Below are 26,693 nucleotides of genomic sequence, written 5' to 3'. Positions count from 1 at the left end.
TGGTCGCCGAGTTCAGATTCGAAGAATGAGCATCAAAAAGACACTACAATGGCGGGCTCGGCAATACAACCGTAAGGCAAGCTGCACACTTGCCCATGTCTTCTCTGGAGGCGTGCTGAATGACCCTGCAGCTCTGTGGGAGCTCATCAGCTCAGTGATGAGGGAAGAGCTCGGCAAGTTGCAGACACCTCAGACTCCAACTGCATTATCTATCATCGACGGTGTTCGGGACGAACTGAGGCAGGTCATGCGGGCTCCAGAGCGTGAGCTACAGCCAATGCAGCGCATCCTAACGTACGCCGATGTGCTCAGGCAGCCTGCAGTGCACAGTAGTGCAGCAGTTGAGACGACCATTCGCTACCCGCCAACAGCACACAGTGCACCTCGTCTGCTGGGACCAATGGCTGCCTATCTGCCTCCGGCACACAGTGCACCTTGTTTTGTGGAGCAAAGGCCCCGGAAAAGTGTCGTCTGGCGTGACCACGAGCACAGCCCTCTGTGCTTTCACTGCGGAGAAGCGGGTCACCTGTCTAGGTTCTGCCCGTACCGCCAAGCTGGGTTAAGGGGTTTTCCCTTAAGTGCACCATGGCCACGAAACGGTGAACGACCAACAGAGATTTAAGAGTACTTGCCAACATGTCAAAGCTTCATTACTCCTCGCCAACATCAACCACGGTCACCGTCGCCCATGCGCCACCTATCGCCCAGCCCACACACATCTCCAAGATCGCCTGGGAGTCGTTCACCAAGCCCACACTAGGAAAACTGAAGCAAACGACCTGTCAAGGTGAGGCCACTGATAACCACAGTTACGAAGATCTTTCAACACGGTTCCAGTGCAATGACGAAATAATTCCAGTAAACAGATGCAGTAACAAAAAGATTACGTCACATTTGCAGTTGATAATAGACGGATGGGAGCCGAGCCCAACCGGCTACTCGTGCCACAATGATCGCTGCCTGTTGTCACTGAACTACACCACGGTACGGCGCACACAGTGCCCAATATGAAGGGCGACGGGCGCACTACTTGAATGTTACCAAGTTGCCACGGCAATATAATCAGATCGTGATTTCAACATGTAAAACCACAGAATTAAATTTCTTTTACATGTTGTTTCAAGCTGAGATATTCTCGTGTGCTGATGGAAAACATGGCCATGGACAACATAAAACATGGACCTCCATGTTTTGCTCTTGGGAAAATGTGTAACTTGAGAATAACGTAATGCTTTCCTGTAAACAAACAACTTTTTGTGAGTTCCTGTGAGAAGAAAAATAATACACAAGAATATAGCAAATCCAACTGACAATATTTTATTATCACTGAGACTGCTGACGATGTGACAGACATGATTTCCAGTGGTGAAAATAAAATAAAACAAAAGCCAGATGCCAGCCGGTCTTTTCTTTTGCCAGACTGCTCACTCACTTTCTGAGCCGGACTGAGCAGGGGAGCCAGGTGGACTGCCCTGCTTTGACCCAGCAGGGCTTCCAGATTGTGAACGCGAACCAGACCGAGATCTGGAACCAGATTTCGAACGTGACCTGGAACGTGATCTTGAAGGTGACCTTGAACCAGACTTTGATCTGGACTGCGATCTTGATCCAGACTTTGACCTTGACCGTGAACGTGATGGTGACTTGGATGCTGAGCGAGCTGGGGACCCCGATTTTGACCTGGATCCTGATCTTGAACGTGAACCTGATTTTGATCTCGAGCCTGATCGAGACCTTGAACCAGAACGAGACCTAGATGCAGACTTGGACCGTGAGCGTGACCTTGAAGCTGACCTAGACCTTGACCGGGACTTGGACCTTGAACCTGACTTGGACCGTGAGCCTGATTTGGACCTGGAACGGGACTTTGAACGAGAACGAGACCGGGAGTTGGCAGGAGATCCAGACTTTGACCGTGAACGAGAACGTGACTTCGATCTTGATGCAGATCGTGACTTATTGGACCCAGATCGGGATCCAGATGCTGACCTGGACCTTGAACGCCTTGTACTGCTTGCAGGAGACCTGTAAGGATAGAAAAAAATTAAGTACATCAACTTCAAATAGTTTTTGTATGCAATATTTTATCATTACCTTAACCTGTCATTCATGCAATGTTCAGTTTGTTCCCTATGCATGTGGCCACTCAATAGTAACAATGCCCCAAACAAAGTAGCCGCAAGTAGCACTGTGTATGTGTACTACATATTTTTTTCTATGTCTGCATCTGCTTCTTGCTGTTGTTTACAACAGCACAGATCACCAGTAACTAAACGAAACAGTCATGTGTGTGATGTTTTACTGTATGATTCTCGAGTATGCTGGTTAACACCAAAGTGATGCAGCTTTGGTAATGTTTATTACTTTTTCTTAAATAAGCAAGCCAAGTTCTCTCACCCTTTGTTTGAAGGTTCCTCCTTCTCATTCTCTGAATCCGACGAGAGAATCTGGCGCTTCTTCCCTTTGCCAACATCAGAGTCTCCAGCCTCACTGCCAGATGAGATGCGTTTGCGCTTCTTGCTTTTGGAGCCACCATCCTCACTGTCACTGCACAGCAGAAGGAAGCACAGTCCAACCTATGCATACCTGATTGTGCCATAACAAATGTAGATGCCACTGATGTTGCTGATGACTGTAAGTGCACTCTATTATACTTCAATTTATGATGAGAATTCAGGGTATCAAAAGACTGCAACATAGATAGGCCTACATATGCACACTTGTCCGACAAGTACGAGACAAACATTTCACACAACGCAGATGATGGCTCAGTTGACACATTTTCCAGTGTTATCAAGTGCAAATGAGTCAACAGCCGCTTGACAAAAAATGAAGGAACAAAAGCAGCTGAAACTTAAACAAAATAAGATTAGGTGGTGATACAGTTAAGACCACTTATAACTTAACCGCACATAGTGCAGGACCGGATATAATGCAGTTTTCCCTGACTCCCATTAATCTTCCCATATAACTCAATATATGTGCATGCTGCTTATAGTGAAGCCATGCAAGACAAAATACCAGTTAAAATTCGGTTGCTGGAAAATCCAGCAGACAAGTGAGGCCGCGGGCACACTTCTCAATGAGGTGCACCGGCTGAGTGGTGAGTGACAAGGGCAATGTGGCAGAGAAGACGCAGAGCGAGCAAACAAACAAGAAACGGTAGACAACAACAACAACAAAAAAGTGGCAGCAACGTGCTGGTTAAGCAGGTACACAGGCATTGCTCAGGCGACGGAAAAGACTTGTGCTCCAACAGCTTGTCTGCGGTGCCAATGCGCACCAACCACGTGCACATTATAAATCTTTGGCTTTTCAGTTTGCATGGAAAGTAAATACAGTTGTTGACTGACATTTTGGACATGGGCAGGGTCCCAAGAATGTCTGAATCATCGGGCAGGATGCAAATACGTTTCGCGTCCGCCCGTCATAACGTGCTTGTTCATGAATTGCAGATATCGTGCATGCGACCTCGACTCCATGATGCTGTCAGTTCCAAGTGTGTTCATCAGCTCGGAATGATGTACACACGCAAGTTTTCACCATTCCAACCAGTGCGCATGCATAAATACTTTTGCTATGCATGTTTCCAGTAGTTGGCAGCTGATTATCCATGAACCCCACTTCATGCACGCTACCGTCAGTTTGGCTTGTGCACACGATCCCATACCACCGCGTATTCATCTATGGGGACGAACAAATATCAAGGGTGGGCTTCCCGCGACATGACCCCCTCCCCTTCTGCTAGGCCTGACCGGCGCCGTCTCGTCAGGAGTTGACAGCCAAAGTTGAGCTTTGGTGCAGAGTCAACAAAATGCTTTGCAGAAGCTGTACAGCACTTGGAAGACAGAAAAACCACCTCGTTAACACTGAAGGCACATCCTTGTCGTATTCCCAGACACATGCGACTGCTTGATCTACGTGTTTCGCACGTGCACAGCCTTTGAAAAATGCTGTTTTGGTTATAGCACAGTACTGCGTGTAGAGCAGAAATTTGCGGCCTAGTTATGGGCGGTGCATGCTGTATACGTGCAGCCCAGTGAAAGATCCTCACCTAGATTTGCCACCTTTGTCAGAGTCCGAATCCTCACTGGAGGAGATGGTTTCCTTGGAGACGATGCGCAGCCGCTGCTTTGCTGACATGCCCGAATCCTTGACCACAGATGCGGAGGACTTCTTGCTTGCCTTGCCTCCCTTGCGGACACGGTTCTCCTTCTCCCCACCATCTCTGCGACTCATGCGCCTGCGTGGATCAACGCTTGCACAGTTACCATCAACTAGGATCACTGCTACAAACTAAATGTTGGTGCTTGTGAAGTTTCACACCACCTGGTCTCTTTACATTCCCCTTGACCTGTCGTGTACATCATTGTTTCTGTTAAACAGCTGGCCTGTTCACGCTAATTTCACAGAGAGCTAACATTTTGCAGTACATTTAGTTTATTACCACATTTGTGGGGACTACTTGCCTGTTTTGTCTGCAATAAGTTTGAAGTGCGCATCATGTGGGTAATGGCACTAAAAAGAATTTTGATTTCACTGCAGCATAGTGGTGCCATACACAGTAGAACCTCGTTCATACGTTTTGGAAAAAACCGTGAGAAAAACGTACTAACCGGGAAAATGTACGATCCGAGCTAACTAAAAAAATTGACAGACTCAACTATTGTTTACATCTACATAATGTGAAGGCTCGCGCGGATCGTTGCGGCACGAGACACCCATGCGCATTGAGCTGGTGCTCTGGCAGCTCCAGATGCGGTTTGTTGTTTTCCTATAATGTATCGTTGAAGAGGGTAAGGGAAAACCAAAACGAAATCAAGCTCATGGGAGACGCCAGATGCTGCTGCAGTGAAATGTGATGCCCACATCACGCCCCCTGCAGAAGGGAACGGCGGCGCGCTTCAATTATCACCTACTAAAAGCCTGCAGTACGCTACGGATGTCACTACGCACCATGCGCTATCAAACAGATAGGCAAAGACGCTTATCGCAATAGGTTTGGAAGTGATAGCTGTGAATGCCGTGTGTGACGACCCCAGAGAATATTTGCTGGTACCGAAATGAGAAACTGAGTGTGCACCAGCGTTTTCACATGAGACGAATGGGCAAACATTACGGTGAAGCAGCCACGGCAGACAGCTATATAATGTTCTCAATCGCGTGCTCCTCGCGCATTTTCTTGTTCACATGGGATCTAGTGGCCAGAAAACGTATCATACGATTGCAGTTTGGTGATGTACTGAACGTTGGTGCCGAAAAATAGTGTTTTCCGTGAATGTATGAATTGGTAAAAAATGAGTGTAGCACTATTGGGCAATTTTTGTATTCTCAATTGCGAACATTGGCACTGAGAAAACGTACGTAATGGGAACATATCAACGAGGTTCTACTATATTGCCGCTATGGTAAAACATGGCAAAAAATACGGAGAAACGTGACTTTTGTTGTAGAGGTGACAGTCCAGTCACCATACTGTTGCAGCAAAACAAACATTTCTGTGGTGGCTTCATCACACTTTGGATTTATTGTGGGTGAAATAGACAAATAAAACCCACAAACTTGCCATTAAACTAAATTCACTGTGAAGCAGTACCTCTATTGCAAATTGCAGATAAAACGGCTTTATATACAGGGCGCTCCTATTAACAACCATTTCGCACTTTTTAGCGAGGACCTTTCCTACAGTACACCAGCAGCCATTTTACCTCATGCTATGCAAGCATTTATGCATAAAATCTATGGCTTGAGGGTGACCCTTTCTCCCAAGATTGAAATAAACCCATTTGCTCGGACATTCTAATATTAGAGAGCCCACCAGGTACTAAAATATTTATAACTACTACGGCTTGCTGAGTTGAAAAGCTCCCGTACCCAATTATACTGTAGAGCATAAAAAAATGAGGAAGAAGTGAGTGCAGTAACAGTATTTTGGAGTCGCAACATTTGAATGCAAAAGATACAGGTGCCAAGAAAAACAGCTAATTTCAATTCAAAAGTTTTGCAACTGGTGATGTGGATAGCTATAAACAGTAGCACAGTAAGGTGCTGTTCTTAAAGAGCAGCATCTCCAAACATTTTTAATTTTCTTGAATGGCAATTTCACACCTGTGACATATGCAGATAATTGTGCAGATGACCACAGACCATTAGTGCTAAGTGGTAACAGTAGCTGCAGTGTTAAGTACGTACCCTAACTGTTTACGTTAGAATATGGCTTCAATTGGTGCAACCAGATTTTTGTTACTAGTTCATTCAAACTAAGGTCTGACAAATACTTTTAGGGAAAAAAGGCAGGGAGATACTCACTCCTTCTTCTTCTTTTTGCGAGCAGGCTTGTCCTCCCCGTCAGAGCCAGCAGGATGCTTCTTGCGCTTCTTCTTCTCCTTGACCTCGCCATTTTCAACCTCACCTCCTTCATCACTGCTGTCACTGACATAGTCCTGTGTTTTACGTCCCTGCAAGATGGCCACACCAGAAGACGGTCATCATTCGCGAATGTATAACATGTCAGCCAACAAGTTAGTCAACCTTAAAACGCATGCGCGTCATTCTGGTCAAAGTAGACTATGTTGCTAGATGTCGCTGTCAGCATAACCCGTCACACCACAATCGAAAAACGAAAAGCTGTTGCACATTGTCATACAATAGACAACCTGCTGTTTAAAAACGAAAGTTTGACAAAGGCCATCTGGTTGGTAGGAGAAACTGGAGGGACAAACGCACCAATAAGAACCTAATGACTCAGCTCGGGTAATGTCCTCCAATTACTGCCGAGTACATACCACAGATATGTTATATCCTCTCACAGCATGTGGCCTCAACTACTGTTAGGAACACTCTGCACTTTTTCAACATTTACGAGGTTTGTGGACAAACACAGACGTCTTCTTTCTTTCTCTCTCTCTCTCTCTTGCAAGCACATAGCCTTCTGCAATTTGTCTTGTGACCTGAACTTTGCATTTACCAATGTAAATTTTTTTATGTGCAGTTGCATCAACTTGTTTGAAGCTGCCACCTTCATTCACAGAAAGCTTATCGCATGAAATGACCACATTTCACCACTTCACTGCTCCCACCAAGCTTACACGTTGGATTCCTAGCCATGGTGGCCACATTCCGATGGTAGAAGAATGCAAAACATTCTTGCACTTAGACAAATTTATGTTTGCAAAAGAGGTTAAAAACACAGTTGGTCAAAATTGACCAAGATGCATCCACCCACTGTAGGGCCCTTCACAGCCCACAGCTTATGACTATTCAAATTTTTTCGAATGTTCAAATATAGTCGACGACGGATAATTCTTACTCCACAGGGAATGCAAATAGGTCTGAACTATCGAATGTGCAAAAAAACAAATGTATCCCCCCAAAATATTATATTATTTACGGCTTAAGAGCCATGTGCAAGGGAGAAGCGGTTGGTTCACTACTGCACGCACTTCCGCTTACGTGCAACCAAGTCCACCTGTATTTCTGCCAGTTTTGTGCTGTCTCTGTACGCTGTTGCAAGGACTACAAAGGCTCAAGTTGGATCCACATGTGAACATTGCGGTGCACATGACACATAATCATCATCCAAGTAAGAGTTGCTGTTTGAAGGTGGGAGAACTTGCTCCATTGTTTCGTCATCATTCAGTTCAGCACACGACCACACCACGCTGTTGACATCTGCAATATCTTCAAATGTAATGGTGGGAGGAATAGGCACACCACAGCCTAGCAGGTCATCAATGATGTCTGCATTTAAGCTCGTTGTGGTAGGCGACAGTTCCGGCTCTTCTGTTGCAGAGTAAGGCTCATTCAGACTGCAAGGGCACCATTAGTGCCATTTGACGCGGACTGCCAATAACTTCACAAGAAAGATTTCTTGAAGTCAGAAGAGTGCTGTCTGGAACACAAACTATACAAACAAACACAGAATAGCAGAATGCTGTCAAGAAAGCAAATTCAAGAAACAAGAGCGAATCATGCACGGTGGTGCAGGAATATGATGCGGCCTCACAATTCATGCAAAGCCTCCAAAATTCGTATTTGCAGTTAAATCTTTAAGGTGCAGTGCTGCGACCATGACAAGGCCTCAGGTATTACCACCTAGCATGTAATCTGTAATACCATACTTGATGTCTCGCATTTCTGAGGCCACACTTGATGTCTCGTTGAGGTTGCCAGAGGAGATAATGGCGGTAGAGTCAGAGTACGCTACAGTCACGGATGGAGTGCAAATAATTGAATGTAGACCTTGCAGCTGTCCGAAATATCGGTCGGCCTTACACATTAAAGGGCCGGGCCCCTCATCAGGTCTAACCATTTTGAGCTGACAAGCGCAGAGCATACAATGCACAATATTGATAGTGTCTGCAAAGTATTATATCGCTACGCGCAGCGGGAAGATCTGAAATTTCAAACTGAATGCCTTTTTCCCTTCTCCACACAGCCGCTCCACTCGAAGCCGGACGATGACATACACATGCTAATGCACCTAGGTACATGTGTTTGTGCTGTGACATCGCTCGTGGTGACACGTGACTTCGAGAATCATTCAAGGCAAAGTCTGTTACTTGTGTAATAAGTTGCTTGAATAGATGGATTGATGTCGTGCAGTTGTGCAGTCGCGCACGCAGACACCAAAACTAAGTCATTTTCTACCGTGTTCCAGCACGGGATGATGCTCTGTGATCCCCTTGTGTCTGTAGCACTGTGTGTCTGTAGCTGTATGTAGCACTGACTTATACCGCTAGTCAGGTGTCCTCGTGCACAGCACGCAAAGTCGTGCGCTGCACAAAACAAGACAATCATAACCGCTTGCGCGTGACAGCGTCAGCGGAAGTGCACCGTGCTACAAAAAAGCGAGGAGAAAAAAAAATGAAGGCGGGACCCGCGGCGCATGCGTCATGAGATCCGCGAGGTCTGGTATGGGAGAATGCAGGGAAGGAATTTCGCTTGCGGAGGCTAGACGGACAAGTGGCGAGAGTGTCTCGCTTGGCAGTGGAACTCGCCTCCTGAAATCATGGGTTCACGGCACTGAAATATTTAGATATCGGCTATTAATGAACCGATTTGAAAAATTTTTACAACGGAACACTCCCTAGAGGACACGCAACAACTTCCAGCCTATAGCCAACATTTACTATGGGGCCTGGTGAGGGGCGCTTTAAGTCTAGCGGTGCCACAAAGCTGTCGGAATTACCGAGGATGTCCGGAATATCAGTGTATAATTTATCGGTTGGCGACTGTATTAAAACATTTTGAATAACAAACCAAATGTAGCTCTATTCGATTCAGTCAATTCATAAGTACCAATATTTTTAAAATATGTAAAATCGGCAAATACATGTCATCAAGCATAAATTTGGAGCAAAAGTGCAACCAATTTAATCCCGACAGCCACAGTAGACATCAAGCAACACTTACGGTATGTACTGGAGCATGATATATCTACATTGCTCCCAGAGTTAGACTTTCGTGGCTAAACTGCCATTATACACACACCAAAGAGTCTCGAGTAAGTGAATAAACTTATTTGTTCCTAATGCTCCATTTGTGTTTTTACGAAACAGCACTTCATAATGTGCCCAGTAATGGCAGAAACTTGCTTACATGAATATACTAGTATGTGAAGGTCGTTTTAGTATGCAAAAACAGCTGCACATAATTCAAAAACTATTCGAAAAGTATTGTGTACTCAAACTTGAAAATTGCTATTCACACACCCTTATGTAGGCACAACCTACTAATGCACCCCAGCAGTTACTGCCTACATGGCAGTGTTGATATCTAAGGAATGGACATACCTTCGATTTCTTGGATGGCTTGTCGTCACCTGTGTCGACAAACTGCATCTTGCTCTTGCTTTTTTCGACAAACTCCTGCCGCTTCATGATCATGGCCCTCTCCTGCTCTAGCTTCTGTTCCTCGAGAAGCCTCTGCTCCTCAGAAATCTTGCGCCGGAGGGCCTCACGTTCCTCTTCCTGCTTGCGGCGGATCTCCCTCTCTTCCTCGTCCATGCGACGAGCTCGTGCCACATGGTACTGTGCCTGACTCAGCAAGTCCTGGCACTGCCTGCATGCACGAAGAAGGCGTGTAATGAACAATCTGACACAATGACTAAATTAAACTTCCCTACACATATTCCATGGAGAAAGACCTAGACCAAAGAGCAAAAATATAAAGATAGAGCAAACACATTTACTGATTTGGTCAAACAATCTGATGTCTGGTCATACGTAAGCTGGACCTATGTCAGATTTGAAATACCCATTTGCACATACGCATCTGGCTCCTAGTGGAACATCCTCACTAAGGAAACATTTAGAACATTTCAGACCAACACGACGCAATCTGTTACCACAATACGCAGCCCACATGGGTCTCGGCACATGTGAAAAAGGCACCATACAGGCACACGTCCCTGTAGCAGACTGTGCAACATCCTTAGACCACTATTTTTCCCTGCAGCATTACGCTTCTGGCTGTGTTATGTTTGTGAAAATATGGTACATGTAAGCAAGAACTTCTTGACGGTTAGCAGCACCCACACTTATACCAGTAACTGACAAGTGTTCTCACCTGGACTCAGCAGCAGCCTGGGCAAGGTCATATTTCATCCGATCCCCGTGGACACTGAGGTACTGAAAATACCTAGGCAAAGGCAGATACAGCAAGAGTTCCAGTTAGAACATTCTAGCAGTAACCATTGAAGACAATCATCAAGTCAGCAATAGCTTTCTGGTTACCCTGCTGGCTTCCTTATGCTGCCTCACTCATGTGGACAAAATGCGGCTTGACGCTCGCCCTCCTCATCTCTCTCCTGCTCTTACGTGCATGACACCATCGTCCATGCCAACCAATCATGTGCCTCCATTTCGCATGCACTTCCCTCTCTATTCTTTACTTTCGTTCTTATCACTGTCGTTGCCCCCACCGTGTTAGACTGCAGTCAGCCAACCATAAAAAATCTGGGAAGCAGCTGAAGAAGGCTATCACTTTATTATGTGCCTAGGAATACTAGCTACATTCACAACTGTACATACCTGTGCGCCAGGCCGAGTTCGTGGACGGCTGAAAGCACAATGGCCAGGGAGGACTTATCATCGCGCAGGCACTGAGCAGCCAGCTTCTGCAGCACCAGGGCAATGTTGTAGAGCAGCAGGGTGTCCTGGGGTGCCACACGCCGTGCCCTGAGTAGGACACGCTTGCACTCGCGTAGTCGGTTGCAGCGAAACAATGCTCGAGCCAGGTACACCAGGATGTCTACGTGGTGGTGGCGGTAGAACTTACGCAGGCAGTTCTCGTACTGCAAGCAACGGCAAAACACAGGAAAAAAAAAGTGTGGTTTCTCTTTTGTGAGAGGAGTCTAGTTAAAGCTGCAAAGACTGATCATTTGCAATTACAATTGACTGAAGGTCACCTACGAAATTGCCGACACAATATAAGTAGTCGAACCTCAGTACAAACTACAGTTGAACCTCGCAATAACGAAATCGCCGGGGAAGGTGAAAAAATTTGCTTTCGCAAGAATTTAGTTGTTGCGAAATGAGACAGCACAGATAGGTAATGCATTGCAGAATGAAACTTTACGGCCAAAATTCTGTTAGCCTACTTTGGCAACCTTGCGGGGATACAGAACCACATTGCCGACTGTACAATGTGTGCCGCATGCGTTAATCAGCAGTTGCAGCACTGCTGTGAAGCAGTATTCTCGCTCAATTGCTTTTAGAGGTACGATCACTTTTGCGAGATTTTGCATAACTCCGCGCCGGACGCAGAGCAACAGCGCTCCGTGCATGCAGCAGCATTTCTCCAGCACACGCTGTCGCCCATAGGCACCGACCTGACCGGTGCTAAGCACGAAAGTAATCGTATCTCATATAGCCGAAGGCAGTCGATCGAGATTACAGCTCCTTCGCACAAATCTACGTCCGATGCTGAATACACACACGATGCCTGTCCGGTGGCACCAAAACCAGCGTTCTTGAAGCAAGGAATGCATATTCCCGGACGATCACTCAATCGCAGCCCCATGCGTAGCAGTCCATGCTGCGACAAACATCTCGAGCGCCATAAACAATTCCACGTCGGTTCCGATTCCATATGGAAGTGGAATTCCATGTTTTCGCGGCATTTCTCTTGCTGAGGCGCACATTATGCCCTGCACTAGGTGTGCAAAAGCCCTCGTCACATGTCAGTAGCAAAATGCTGCTGCTTCAAATGGGTGATTACGAACAAGATGGTGGCCATGACGTGTTTCCAGCGCTTGGTTATCTTTGTAAACAAACGTGGCGGCGCCCACGCAAGTGTAATGTGGTCGTATTTTACGCAATTTTAGTGCAAAGCAATCGCATTTGAGCACATTTTGGTGCCTGCTAGACTTGCTGGCGCAAGTCTATGGTTATGTTCCGGCAAATTTTGCTGATGTGGGATTGTAGTACAGCGACATTTCGTTTTCGAGAGGTACAAAATGCATTGAATCCTGTGGGCATTTGCCGGGAATACGAAAATATTTCATTGTCGCAAGAATTTTGTATTCGCAGGATTTCATGATCGCAGGTTTCGATTATGTTAGAGATAACAAAATAAATATAAACATTTTTCTCACTGATATCAGCCTGTAACAAATATACTATAAACTTAGTACAATGAAGACTGGGTATAACGAAGATATTCTCATGTCGGACACGACTTCAATGTAACCAGGTTCAACTGCATCTTTTTATTTAGATAGATTAAAAGAAGTTGGCAAACTGAAATGGTGCCTTCTGCTGCAAGCTACACAAAGAGTAAATTCTAGCAACAAAATTTCAACATGGTGCTCACAGATACCCAGCTGGCTAACAAACGGCCTCCCTAAAGAAAAAGCTCTTTGCAGTTCAAGCATAGACCTTTGCAGAAGGACATAGTTCCAATAAATGACAAGGAAACAATAAATTGAAGAGAGATCTGACAGCAAAACATAAATAAAGGAAGTCATATCAGCACTGGAGATAGTCAAAGCTTGCGCAATAAGACGAAGTACGTACTAATAGTAATAGCACTTCATGATGGCATGCGTTAATAATCAACTTGCTGTACTCGAGTTTTCTCCCTTATTTGCTATACGACAGGTGCTTAGTAACTCAAAGTGCAGTAACCTAGGCTTGTACTACATAAAATGAAATGAAAACGGAAAATTGTCAATGTAAGAGCTTGTGCATACCATCTGGATTGCAGCAACATACTGCTTCTGTTCAACATAAATGTGTGCGATGTTGAGCCACACATCACAAAAGTCCGCAGTGGCCTCGCGCACTTGTGCAAAAATGTCACGTGACTCCGAGATGTAGCCTTTGTGGGCGAGTACAGCACCTGTCAAAGAACAAGAAGAAAGTACCATGATGCAAAAACTGGGCAGAAACCATCGAAGGATGATCGTCGAAGTCAAGTGATAGCTTCGTGGTAGACCTGCTGAGATATGCCACTGGGGACACTTACTGGTTATTTCGAAAAGGTGTGTAAGGGCTGTGGCATTGTTCAGATCAGTAGGCATTAAACACAACATTAAAACCCTTGCGACAACATGCATTGTGTGTGGGTATCAGGGCCTACCCACTAAGTCACCACCTTTGATGACACTGTCTCTGGGATCAGCCTTGTCTATTAGACACAAACAACTGTCCACACAAAGCAAGAGGAAGAGCCAAAAAAGGCTTTGCTTTAAAGATACCACTTGAGCATGGGCTAAGTGTTTGTCCACGTCCGCGGAAACTTGTCACCATTAGCCGGGAGGAGGGCGGGCACACTCACCCACGCCGTTGGCAGCCCAGATGTTGCGCGGGTCAAGTCGCAGCACCTGCTTGTACATGGCAAGTGCCCGGTCCTGGTGCCGGCGCTCTTTGTCCCGGTCACGGATAGGCTGGTGCAGTGTCTGCAGCCACACATTACCCAGCGCTACAAGGGAGTAAGCATCCCCTTGAGCACCCTTGAGAATACGCTCAAACTTCTTCTGACCGGGACCCCACTCCTGCTTGGCCAGATGGAGGTTCCCAATCAGGGACCATGAGTCAGGGTGCTCCTGCATAGGACATCGAATACAGTCAAGCCTCGTTAATATGTACCCGCTTAATGTGTAATTGTGGTTTAAACGTAGCCGCAAAGATCCCCCCCCCCCCCCCTCAGCCTCCATTTACCACTTAACCGCCAATGCCAGTTTAGAAGCTGCTTACCGGCCGGAAAAGAACTTCGTCACGATGCTCTTAAAGGAACACTAAAGGCAAATACCAACTGAAGCTAAACTGATAGATTAGTGCTCAAGGATCTCTAAGGCTTCAATGATATCGCGAACAGAGCCTTAATACTAATCGAGAAATCGAGGTAAATGCTGGACATGATTAAAGAGACTCCCCCAGGACATTCAAGCACTTGCCCGATGACTCCTCAGTTAAATTCTGTCACTAGTACTCAACTATTCGTTGCAAAAAACATCCTCATATTGTATTGTATAATCAAATAAAATGCTACTTGTACAGTTCCATTTCATGTTTAGAAAAAAAAACTGATTGAAATTACTGTTGAGAACGACGCGGGCGGTCGAAGGGTCTCGTTTTCACTCGACTCTGCGCCGCCCACGCTTTCGCGTTTCAGTACGTTCCTGATCGCGTAGTGCTGCAGTGGTTTTGCTGGCTTGCAAAACTTGCACAAACTGCAAGTAGCAGGGAATTCAGCTTCCATGTCATGTCACGGGATGCCTGAACGGTCTACGCCACTTGACCAAAAAGCAGCTGCAGCGGCGAATCCGCCGCTCTCTCTTGGCTCGGTGCCGCCGTCTGTTGGGCTCCGTTTTACTCACCGACAGCAGCAAAGGGTGGTGATGGCGTATGCAACGTCACCACTCCCGCGGTTGGGTGGCGGGAGATTTGAATTTCGGAAAAAGTATTCAGACCCTTCAGATACAATTTTCTCGTAAACTAAGTCTTTTCTTGGCACGAAACAAGCATTGCGAGGCTTCTGGAAAGGTATTTAGCAATCCACGTAAGCTTAGTATTTGCCTTTAGTGTCCCTTTAAACACACACACTCAGACAGGCTTTATTTGTGGTTATGCAGCAAAAAATCGGCAATCTCTACTTGCCGTTGTGGTGGCCTTGCCATGACATCTTCGAACTCGGTAAGGCCGCGAGCGAGTTTGTCCATGAGGCCCTGCTTCTCTGCGAAAGCTCACATGACACTCAAAGCACGTGCCGTGCCAGATAATGAAGGGCCGTCGTCCACTTCCACATCATCGTTGTCGTCATCACTTTCGCTTGAAGATGGGCGGGGTGCGACGGTGGCAACAATGCCGCTATCCGAGAACTCCACAGACATAGCAACGTCAACTTCTCGATAACAGAAACATGACACACCGCAGCAAAGACCGTTGAACACCACAACAAAACCACGTCTGCAAACACACTGGCGGTATAAGGAAGTATGCGTAGGCATTGTGCCATTTGCTCATCTCCATGCAGCCCACTGTCATTATCAGTGTTATGAAACTTGATCTGGCCAGTACAAACAAACGACAGTGCCGTGGCGACACAAACTGGTGTGCACAGTGGCACAAGGTGCATTGATAATGCAAGTGAAGTACTGTAGGCGGCATCCGGTGCGCTGATGACGTTTTAATCATAAGTCGTTATCGCTCATCAGCACCTTATCCATCCGCATCGCACTATTATGAACCGTGATCAAACGTACACCAGCGGTGCTTGCATATATGGCATGGCTGTGTGGACTGTATCTTGAAAACAATATATGATGCCGCCTGCTAATAACTCCGCGTGCTTCATTTTTGCCGCTGCACACTGAGGAGAGAGGCACGGGCCCCCATCTTGAAAGCGATCTCCGAAAGGGGCAGGGTGCGGCTTGTGCTGAGAGCTTCGTGAACGCTGTGTTCTCGCCGCCTTGTTCGCGTTGAAGCGACAGGCAGCGTGAAGGTACAGTTGCTCGCTGCTGTGGGCTTTACCTTGAAAGCGGTCGTCTTACGGGACGGGCGGACATTTTTCTCTTTGGGTAGGCATGGAAATGCCTATGCATTTAAAGAAAATGTGGTTCTGCACAGTTACTACTTGAGTTGGATTGGACTGGGTTCGACGGCGACAGCGAGTTCACACTCCTACCAGCAGCTTCTTCGCGTTACCGGAAGTGAATCTTGAAGGCCATGCCTTTGTGCGTTGCAACCGGCAACAGCTGTATGAGCAGGATCTAAGTCATGGTGGCCATGTTTAAACTTCACTATCGCTGGCTGCTGTCGTCCGGGTGTTGCAACTCGAGAATCGAATGTCTGCACTCATGAGATTTTGCTGATTTTGTGCCTGTGCGTGTAGAAGAAGAAAGAAAATAGTGCGCACTAACCATTTGGTGGCCACTGAGCGACTACAGCTTAACTTGTACATTGTTTAGTGCGTACCTAAACAACGTTCCCGGCCGACTACATATTAACAATGTTTGACTGTATATGATCAGCAAGGGGAAACCTGTTAAATGGTTAAGCGCACCAGTTAAAAAAAAAGTTGTGCAATTAACTTGCTGAAACTCCATAGTGGGTAAGAAGGATGCCGTAGGGGGGGCTCCAGATTAACTTTAACTGCGTGGTGCTCCTTACAATAAGACTAAATCCAAGTACAAAAATTTGGAGGACGCTTAAGCTTCGCCTTTAAGAGTGGAATGCGATAGCATTCAAAGACCCTTGACTGCTTTTCATGTTTCCCGGCAACTGCAGCTTATGTAACCATAACGTTAACCAGGAAACACTGGCAGCGAATGCTATGGACGAAGGCAAACTTTCTGGTAGAAATACGGCCTCTTGCGTGGGTCGATCTCCTGTTATTGTTTCGCACGTTTAATATTTCAGTCTGAGAAGAGATAACAAAAAATATGTGTGGTCGGTGGTTTCTTTTTCTTTTTTTACATTTGTTTGTGGGCTGCCGTTCTCAAAATTCTGAGGAATAACTTTGTAAAGAATGAAAGACTAAGTGCGAGCAACTTTGGTGGTAGAAGAGTGGTTGAGTATGCGTGGTGCAGAATTTGGTTCGAAATTTGGTTTGAAATTCTTTCTGCCTAAGCGACGTCCAACACAGGACGCCGACGCCGGATCTTCTACAACACAGTGCCCTTAACACTGTCACGTTAAAATGCTTTTGCATTTCGCACCCGTCGAAATGCTGCCATCACAGCCGGGAATTGAACTCATGACCTTTGGTTAGCTGAAGATCATAGCCGCTATGATGGTGACAAGCATGGGGGGAAAAGAAATTTACAATCTAAAATTGTATTTTAGGCAGTTGGTGTACCAAGACAATGCAACATCTGGGAGTTCTAACTTCTCACCTGGTTCACTTGAAGAGCTTCCTTGAACCAATCAGAAGCTTCATAGATTTGTCCTCGGTCTCTTGCCATGCAGCCGAGGCGAAGATAACCTGAGCAGAAAGCAGTACACATAATGTCTTGCAACCAGTCACATTAGCATATTACCACTTGTAAGAAAGCGTTAACCTATTTATTCTTGAAAACATGAACAACAATGCAACAAATGCTGCAGCAAATCTGCTGTAAATCTTAGTAAAAAAGGTGATGAAGGTATTATCAGCCAGTATTTTGCTATAATAAACAACCTACCACAAGCAGGAGTTTGACACAGCAGAGCAAGTCAACCATAAATTCACCAAGTTATTCACTACAGCTCTGCAATAGGGACAAATATGACCATACCTTTGTGGAACATCTTACTGAAAGCCATCTAGTACAGGTAATTTCAGTGGTAGAAGCAAGGCTCACCTTCAAATATGTCTTGGATAAAGTGATTAGGGTAGGTTAAGTTAGACAGATTCATTCATCTGCAGGCATTGACCATTTGATCCAAGACAGATCTGCACTGCCCAGCTGTAGATAATATACAAGAAACAATCAAGAAAGTCTGCAAAAGGCACCTCCACTCACAGTCAACATAGTTGGGATGCTCCCGAAGAATGTTCTTGTACGCCTGCTCAGCCCTGTCAAAAAGGCTGAGGGCTTCATACAGTCGAGCTAGGTTGTATGTAGTAGTCACTGAGATGGAGCTGTAATAGTGCTCGTCGTTATTGGCTTCTGTGCGACTGCGCTCCAGGGAGGCCTCGTAAAAACGTCGTGCTTCCTTCAGGTTACCCATCCGAAAGTGCAGTGCACCCACATTGTTTAGTATCTCTGGAGGCACATCTGCTTTCACCTGCATTTTGAATGAAGCACATCAGTGCCACAGCAATACATTTCAAATGAGCAGCAGAACACATCAGAGTGTGGCAGCAACACAACACTGTCTGACCCTCTGGATCAGCACACATACATGGACAAAAATAAACTAAGCCGCACACTACAAGTGCTACAGCTATGACATTGAGTCTATCTTGTGCTAACACTGTTAGACTGTACTTCCACCCTAGAACATTTTACAGTTTTCTTTCTCATGCCAAATGTATATGCAGTAGCATTATAGCATTTGCATGGAATTAAACAGAACTGTCGCCAACAAATCCTTTGGATAGTGCCATTACTTGTGGCCAAGCTTGGCTGCACTAACTTTTCGTACCTTTCCCACATTTATTCTCAATGCTGTTGAGCCTCTGCTTCCCACTGTCAAATCGGCTTATTTCTCTGTGCTTCTAGCTCAAATCCTGCTATCTTCAGCAGCAGCAGTACAAGCCAAATGCCTCTACTTGGAGAACCATGCATGACATTACGGTGCTGATAACGGCATCTGCGAGCAGCAACCTTAAGCACTGAACACCTGCCCTACAGGAAGTATGCAAGTTCACATTTTACAGCCAAATCTGCAATAGGTGAAACCACAACATTGATTAGCTGAAATTTATTCAAAGGCGTAAATTTTGTATTAACGAGTGCGCTTCTCAAGAGAAGTACACTGTTTATTAGATATTTCACACACTCGTTTGTTATGAAGCAGGAACTGCTTCATGAGCTAGAGCTAGAACCAGAATAAGTATTAAACAAACCATATTATTAACTTGATCTGTTATGGAGGTTTGTTAGCACAAGAAATGTGAATTTACGTGCTGAGGTCACGGCTAAACAAGGTAAAATGACTTTATAAAGAAGGGCTTTGCGCTTCGGACAAGAGAAGAAAGGAGAGCACTTCACCTTATCCTGGAGGAGGCGGGTTGCTGTTCCATATGCTGACAGCGCCCCCTGGACGTCACTCTGCTCCAAGATCTGAGCCAATTCTATCCAGGCCTCCACATCTTCGGGAAACTGATCTGTCACCTGAATTCCACAAGATGCGCCACACGCAAATGCGCTGCTTAAAATAAGGTTTTTCAAACATGCTGGCTTCCACAAAAAAAAGAAAACAAGCTTTAAATAAGTTAAGAATACTTGGTAGCAAAGCTGATAATCGGGCAGGTTGGTCATCCTTTGTGTTTCGCTATGCTATAGTAATAGGCTGTTTATTAATATAAATAGATAGATAAATAAAGGAAAAGGAAGAGAAGGAAGTTACTACTGACTACAGTAACTGTCTAGTGCAGTCAGCTGACACCTGAACAGCAGTCTGAAGTGGAAAGGGAGGGGGGAAGGTGAGTAAAAGACCAGGGAGAGAGGACAGCAGAAGGGACTGAGTAAAGGAGAACTATCTACATATTTATAACAGAGTGACTTCATCATGACAATTAGTATTCTGCCCTTCAAACCTAGGCTTCACATGCTGAGGGTTGATGTACATGCTCTTTGAATAAACACTCAGATACAATAAATAAATTGAAGGTTGACAAACATGTAGGTATAATAACAGTGCATACAAAGTGGGCAATGAAATTTAATATTCCCGAAGCTGCGAATGCTTTTCTTTACATTATAAAGTGCCTGTAAGTCCATCAGTAGAAAGGAAGGTCTTAGGACAACTGCTACTTCCAGCTTTTCTGTTCCTTAACTTTTTACCCTATCCAATGCCTACTCATAGGCATACACCATGCATGTTCACTACATCACCAACACGTGGGGGAAAGGGGTGCTCATGTAACTCTGAGCTGCTCAAGCATAGATCTGGATCCTCATGAAATTAACAAAAAAAATTCTACCACTAGAGCTTCCTCAAACACAGGTTTGGTCCACTAGTCACACAGCACACAGGTACAAAGAGAGTTCTAGTCGTGCTAGCTGTCTTACGATGGAAGAGGTGCACAAATGTATGCCTGCGAACCGACATTTTGGAGCCCTTTCTGTAAAGGAACTATGTAACACTGAACCCAGCGACACCTAAGATGCTTTATAGAGCGACTCCAAGAAACAATACAGGGGCACTATTTGGTGTACTTCCACATTGGGTGTTTTATGTAACATTGCACTGCCCTCCCTCTGAGGCCTGCAACTACAAAACATGAGGTTACACAATTGCTTAGTGTCTTTAAGACATCTGATTCACCCCACAACCACCAAATTTTATATACGGTAATTAAAAAGTATGTTGTATACTCAAGAAAACATTCAAAGCAGCTGTACCAGTTAAAACTGCCAGACATTTCAACACTGCCACCAGAGTGCACAGATCAAAAAACTTGCCTTTTTGAGGTGTGTCTTTGCCTGGTCTCGCTTAGACTGGCTCGACGAATTGGCATACAACGATCCAAGGATCTTCATAGTCTCATAGTTGCCTGGCTGTGCTTTGAGCACTTTTTCAAAGCATTGTGCTGCGTTGTCGACGTCACCACGGAAGATGTACATTTGGCCAAGGCCAAAATGCGGCAGCACAAAGGACGATGGTGCAAACTGGGTAGCCTGTTAGCACAGAAAGACATTGCACAGCCAAATGGCACCGCTGTCATAAATATGTTATGAACAACACTAGAAGTGGCAAATGCAGATTTATACTGATAGTAGGGCCTATGTGCTGACACTAGTTAGTGAAAGCAGTACCATTACCACATTGAGGCAGTAACAGTAAGTGTACAGTATCTGCCCCAGCATTCCCAAACGAACCTCGACTCACAGCTCTTCTCTTAGTCCACAGAGCAGCATATCTTCTCGGCCACTGTGGTCAGTGCTATCCAGTAATGCTTCCTCAGAGACTCTTGTAACGAGGACAAGCTTGGCAGGCATCACCCCATATTTCAGTCAGGTGCGTGCCAAGAGTGCCTGGTTATGAAAGTCGGCTTGCATGTTCACTGATGACCCTACCCTACTGGGGTACAGTGACCACTGTGGCCAAGCAGAAGTAGTGCTGTCCACTTTCTGGAGACAATGCAAAATGTCCAGTGGACAAAAATGGGCAAATTGGCAGTCAATATCCAATTTTTCAAAATTCAAAGGAAAACAAAAAGACCCTCGGTTAATCTAAATTCACTGCAACCAGTGTCATAGGCACACAGTAGAAGTCAGTGATATGGAACAATAAATGTAGATAGCGCTGAACAGATTGAATGAACAGTGTATCTGTAACATGCGAGAAGGTAGCCAACTGGTGTCGGCTCTGTCAACAATAATGGGTAGATGTGTTGTTTCTAACAAGTGAATTGCTGTAAACAGTTCTGAAGCCAGTAATACAGTGAGCAGCAGTACCTGGTAGTAATACTGAAAAGCCTGGTCGTAGTCCTCTTGGACGTGAAAGGAGCGGGCCAGCTGGTAGCAGCTTTCGGCACGCATGGCCTCATTTTCGGTGTTGTGGAAGGCATGTAGTGCCAGGTGCTGCACTTTTCCATAGTCTTTCTTGAAGAAGAAGTGGTTTGCAAGTTGGTTCAGCACGACAGGGCAGGATGGGTCCACGGCGTAGGCGCGCGACAGCATCTGGACGCCTGCGCGAGTCGCCTCGGTACCCTTCTGATTCAGCTGTAGCACAGCCAGCCCTGACAGAGCACCAACGCACTGTGGGTCGAGGACCAGCGCCCGTTCAAAGGCTGCACGAGCTTTCTCTTGCTTGCCCAGGCGGTAAAGGCAGTGGCCCATGCCCAGCCGTACCTACATCGCGAGAGACATTGTACATTATACTGAGGAATCAAACCCTCAAAAGATAAAGCCCACGTTTTGAACTTTTGCAGCCTCCGGGAAACTACACAGACTTTCAAGATGGGAGAGGGACACCTCGTAGTTTTGCTCCCAAGGAATGTTCACTATAAACTGCAAAACAACGGGCTACCACAAATTGCAGTCATCGATAAAGCCTGGAAGAATAGGGCACTAAAGCTATTGCAGGATTTTAGTGAAAATAGGCATAATGGTTATAGGTTCTTTGCTCTTATAAACAGGGAACTATACTGTTTTTTTCTTTTGTACCTTGCATGTGACCAAACAAAGTTTGTGAAACCTTGGCCTCTAAACAGCACAAATTTGCGGCCCTTTAGTACACATCCACAGTCAATTAAAACGATGAGCAAAAGGAGAACAAGGTAAAAGTGGGAGCCAACATTTCAACAAGTGGACTTGTCGTTTTCAATGCAACATAACTTATTTACTGGATTGCAATGTTATTTTTTTTTCATGATTTTTGTTGCTTGAACTGAACCCTCACGTTACATTTGAATAAAAGCAAAATTTACCCTTTTAAAAGAAATATCCCAAATCTTACGGTTCTTAGTGTTTTGTTAGCAACCTGTATGTTTTGATCCAATCTATAAACAAGTTGATAGAAATAAAAACTAGGTTTTTGTTGGAATCAACACCATTTTGCTGTGCTTGTGACTGGTGTTACGGTTAAGGTGCTGCAGCATCCTGCGGCCTTTCGCGCTTCGATTGCGTTTATTCATGACATTATGTCAACGTAGTGCATTCGGTATGACGCCCACTTCAAGAGACAAGCAATTTTGATGGCCAATTCACGGATGGCAAAACCTACGGGAGGCCCTCTTTAAATCCGAGGCCAGTCGGAAGGGCTGTGTGGACCTCATGGTGGCCTGCAGCAGCTCCAAATAAAATGGTTTTGCAGCATCTTAAGAAGTACTTAATCTCAGGCAAGCTTGAAGATGACATGATTCTCAAGCGATGTGAATAATAGTGCTGCACAGGAGAAGACTTTGAGTAGAACTGTGCCAACTTGAGTGCTTACAGTACCTGAAAACAAATACTTTCAAACTCCAGGGCAGTGCATAACTGTGTATGTAAAGCTTCCATTTTAGAAGTACAGCACAACACTGGCAAAGAACAGAATCAGTCGCATGTAGGCACAAGACATTCTCTCAAAGCATTGGTGACCTGCAGCATATTCAGCTTGTCGATGGATCAATGCACCTCGCTGGTTCACAACTTCTGTCACGCCATTACTAGAGGATATTAAATAGAACAGGGTCATGCTATTTAGTATGCTTTCCATAATTGATATACAGCAATAATAGTAATTTTGATGTCGGCATATTGAACTTTTTCTGATCTCAGGTAAAACACGACATATAGTAAATTGCAGTTGCAGGGCTGAAGGTTGTACAAGACCAGACAGGTTACTGACTAAGCAGGAACTAAATATGAGGAAAGAAGGTTAAAAGTCATATCAGATGATGAGACTACAGCTGCAACGAAAGGTAATACAACTGCTTTCAGCTATCATAATCCAAAACAGCAAAAGAAAAGCTACAAGTGCTAGTAATGATGGCTCATTGGTTCAGAAGCAATGTACTGACCCCACTCACTAGTGTCCCTCATAGTATCCCTGTCGAGAACACCTCACTGCCTTCACACCATGTCACCCCGAATCTGGCACACTTCCTGTTCTGCCTCCTCTTGTAACCATCCACAATGCCTTGGTGTCCTATATCAGGGCTACACTGGAGCTATAATGTGCCTGACTAGGTGCATAAAAATGCTTATTCCCTCTCTCAGCTCATTCATGCCATGTTATGCTGTGCACCTTTGAGCTCAGGCACAGGCAACAGTCTCAGAGAAACAGCAACGTGCCCACATGCAGAACCGCAACAGCTATGTTCGATGGCACCTACCTCAGCTGGACAGTTTGGGTTGGTGCGAAGAGCTTTCTTGTAGAAGGCCAGGGCACCTCTGTAGTCCTTCTTGTTGAATGCAATGCAGGCTTTGCCCAGTAGTGAAGGAATGTTGTTGGGCGACTAGCAAGAAAACATTAGAAGAATGTATAATGAGACTGCCAGTTTTCCATTTATTAAACCAGAGGCAGCATATCATGAAAAGAGGTAAGACACAAGGTTGCTAACCTGATTAAGCACAAAGTTGAACTGAGCATCAGCCTGGTCCATTTTGTCACCTTCCAGGAGACAGAAGTAGGCTCTTCCAAGCAGATGGTTCTAAAGAGAATGGGATGTGAGGAACACACAAATGAGATGCGCAAGCTGATAAGAAGTAAAACATGCTCTGTGAGTGTGATGTAAAATATTCTTCAGAAAAACGCTCAAGCAGTATTATAACAGGGATGCTGAGAATTTAGTGCTGTAAGCAGCAAATTAACATTTCATTTTCAAGAACACAAGAAACTCTATATTTTTCCAAAACACAATTCGAAAACATAAGGAAGAAAAAGAAAATTTTGGTACTGAATGAATTTAGCTTGCACAATGAGAAATATTGAAGATTACAATTTTAGGGGGGGGGGGGGGTTGCCAATTACAAGTACTAAAGTGATATGGAGCAGCTTCTGCCCTGACATGTGACTGAAGCTCTCTTTACACCTAATTATATTGTGATACCTGTTGTACTTGTTTACAAAAATAAGTAATGCAGGGCAAAAAGATAATAAGATGTGTTTTTTAGGAGCAAGGTGCAAAGATGCCTCTGTTGCGCTACCAAGACATGCTTACAGATCACATGTTTAATGTGATCAGATATAGAGAACACGGTGATGTGCTACCTTCAATAGATATTACAGATTGAAAAATGTTTCATGGTGCTACTTCGACAAATACTTTATCTGTGCTTACAGTTTTTGCACATATAAGCTAGCTCAGTAACCACAGACAAAATTGTATTACTACAGCAATCTATGGAGAGGAGGGGGAGGGGACAGAGTCTGAAACAGGAGGTTACATCTAAGCAAAACTAAGGGAGAGCAAAGCTGGTGCACTGTTTCGCACCTGGCAGGCAAATTCATTGCAGCAGAGAGCCAATTCCTGATAGTAAACGAATGTCACTAGCTCAATTTGTAGCCTGAAGTCGTGCACATGACGTCCCATTGCCTCGGAAATTGCTATTTGGAACCTGTAACTCATACCTTTAGAGTTCTTCGGCAGTTTATGCAATGGCAACCTTAGAAGACTGGAGACAGCAGAAAAATGCCTTAGCCACCACTGCTACTTTGCTTACCTGAGTGTACATGATAATCTTGTCAGCAGTGGTGTAGAGCAGGGTGGCCTTGGTGAAGAGTTCATGTTTGCGGTCCTTGTTTTTCTCCTTACTGGCCTTCTGCACGTAATAAGCAGCCAGTGTATCCAGGCACGTCATCTGGTCCTGCTCAAAGTCCCGGTAATCAAGCCGGGCCTCTGTGCGGCCGGCCTCCAATAGCCGCACGAAGTCATCCACCTTGCCCTGCCGGTAGTACTCCAACTGTGGGAGAGCGCAAGAGGTGCCAGAAGTTTATGTCAATGACCAGAGGACACTGCAACACCAGATTCTACAGTGTGAATACGTCATGCATGGCTGCTATGCGATACGGTAGATGCGTAAAAGTAAACTAAAGCGTACGGTGTTGCACAAAAGTTCGAGATAAAGTGTGAAACGACAGTAAGGCGGCGATTTGTTTTAAGGAAAGACGTATGTTAGCGGGCTGTGCAATTACTGACAAGATCGTGATGTGGTGCAGCCGTGCAGAACACATTCCTGAGGTAAGTGAAGTGTATTGCCGAACGCTCGACAGTGTGTAAACAGCGCTCCACCTCCACAGCTTCCGATACTTCTTTATTTAACGTTATAAATATTTGTTTTTATTGCTTCAGACGTTATTTCAATTACAGATTCGTCGACGAGATTCACAGCCGATTCACAGCCGCATGAGAACAAGCAGTAAGGCAACGGGATTTTCCTTTTTTCTAAACTGCACTTCGGGAAGCGGCGATCAAAACGCTTGCTCTGCATACATCCTTCGCGTGGCACGCTTGCGTGAGCCGTGGAACACAAAAACCGCTGGTAGCTGGCACCTACCGCAAGGTTGACCCATAGATGCAATTGAGCCTGCTCTTGCCGAAGAATGCCGAGGACCTCTTCTCCTTCCGGTAGTTGATCGATATCAAGCTCGATCACCTGTAACACGTAAGTAGCGGTCAAGCTTACTACCATGACACGGAAATGGGCAGCGAGGTTGGTGCGGCCGAGCGGCCGGGACCGCAAGGAAAGCTACGGATGGGAACGAGCTCACCTCATCGGTGTCACGTAGGGGGATCTCTATGGAACCCGGCATCTCGAAAGCCCTTCAGTGAATTAAAGCAGAGAGTTAAGCAAGAAATCGGTGCATGTGACACTCAGCCGCCTGCTCTCCGTCCTTCCATCTTTACTTCTGCGTTGTTTTGGTTGGTGATAGCGATGGCACTACCGGGGCACGCATAAGAGTTTTAGTTTCGATTTAGCCCCAGGTAAGTGGGTAAGTGATGCAGTTGATCTAATTAACCAATTGCGGAATGCAAGAAACAGCCATCAAAGATTTCATTCGCAGTGTATGCCTTTATCGCTAACTATTAAAAAGCGCAAAATTATATTCGTGGTTACATTTTACTGACGCAATTTGACTGGTACCGGCGCCAGTGCTCATCTTTAT

General features: G+C 45.4%; 1 protein-coding gene across 1 annotated transcript; it reads right to left on the bottom strand.

The window, feature by feature from the left end:
• Positions 1 to 1,294: 1,294 nt before the first annotated feature.
• Positions 1,295 to 26,458, bottom strand: Ctr9 (RNA polymerase-associated protein Ctr9). The gene is made up of 19 exons (XM_065433562.1): positions 26,298 to 26,458; positions 26,084 to 26,182; positions 25,250 to 25,489; positions 24,148 to 24,237; positions 23,920 to 24,042; positions 21,557 to 21,952; positions 20,561 to 20,776; positions 19,145 to 19,267; positions 17,951 to 18,215; positions 17,342 to 17,430; positions 13,783 to 14,050; positions 13,196 to 13,344; positions 11,034 to 11,296; positions 10,570 to 10,641; positions 9,795 to 10,062; positions 6,310 to 6,458; positions 4,055 to 4,243; positions 2,398 to 2,547; positions 1,295 to 2,025 (listed from the first exon to the last, which is right to left on the bottom strand). Exons 1-19 carry the CDS (start codon positions 26,337 to 26,339, stop codon positions 1,425 to 1,427), a joined length of 3,792 nt encoding a protein of 1,263 aa, XP_065289634.1. The 5' UTR covers positions 26,340 to 26,458; the 3' UTR covers positions 1,295 to 1,424.
• Positions 26,459 to 26,693: the final 235 nt, after the last annotated feature.

Source organism: Dermacentor albipictus, chromosome 1 (assembly GCF_038994185.2).
Source record: "Dermacentor albipictus isolate Rhodes 1998 colony chromosome 1, USDA_Dalb.pri_finalv2, whole genome shotgun sequence".
NCBI lineage: Eukaryota > Metazoa > Arthropoda > Arachnida > Ixodida > Ixodidae > Dermacentor > Dermacentor albipictus.
Note: the sequence above shows the minus strand (reverse complement) of the source record. Positions and strands in the feature narration are given on the sequence as shown.

Coding starts and splice junctions, on each gene's coding strand:
- Ctr9 (XM_065433562.1), bottom strand. CDS start 26,339: ATGCCGGGTTCCATAGAGATCCCCCTACGTGACACCGATGAG. Junction 11,297..13,195: donor ATGTTGCTGCAATCCAGATG/GTATGCACAAGC, acceptor CGTTGCTTGCAG/TACGAGAACTGCCTGCGTAA. Junction 2,548..4,054: donor GACAAAGGTGGCAAATCTAG/GTGAGGATCTTT, acceptor TCTGCTGTGCAG/TGACAGTGAGGATGGTGGCT.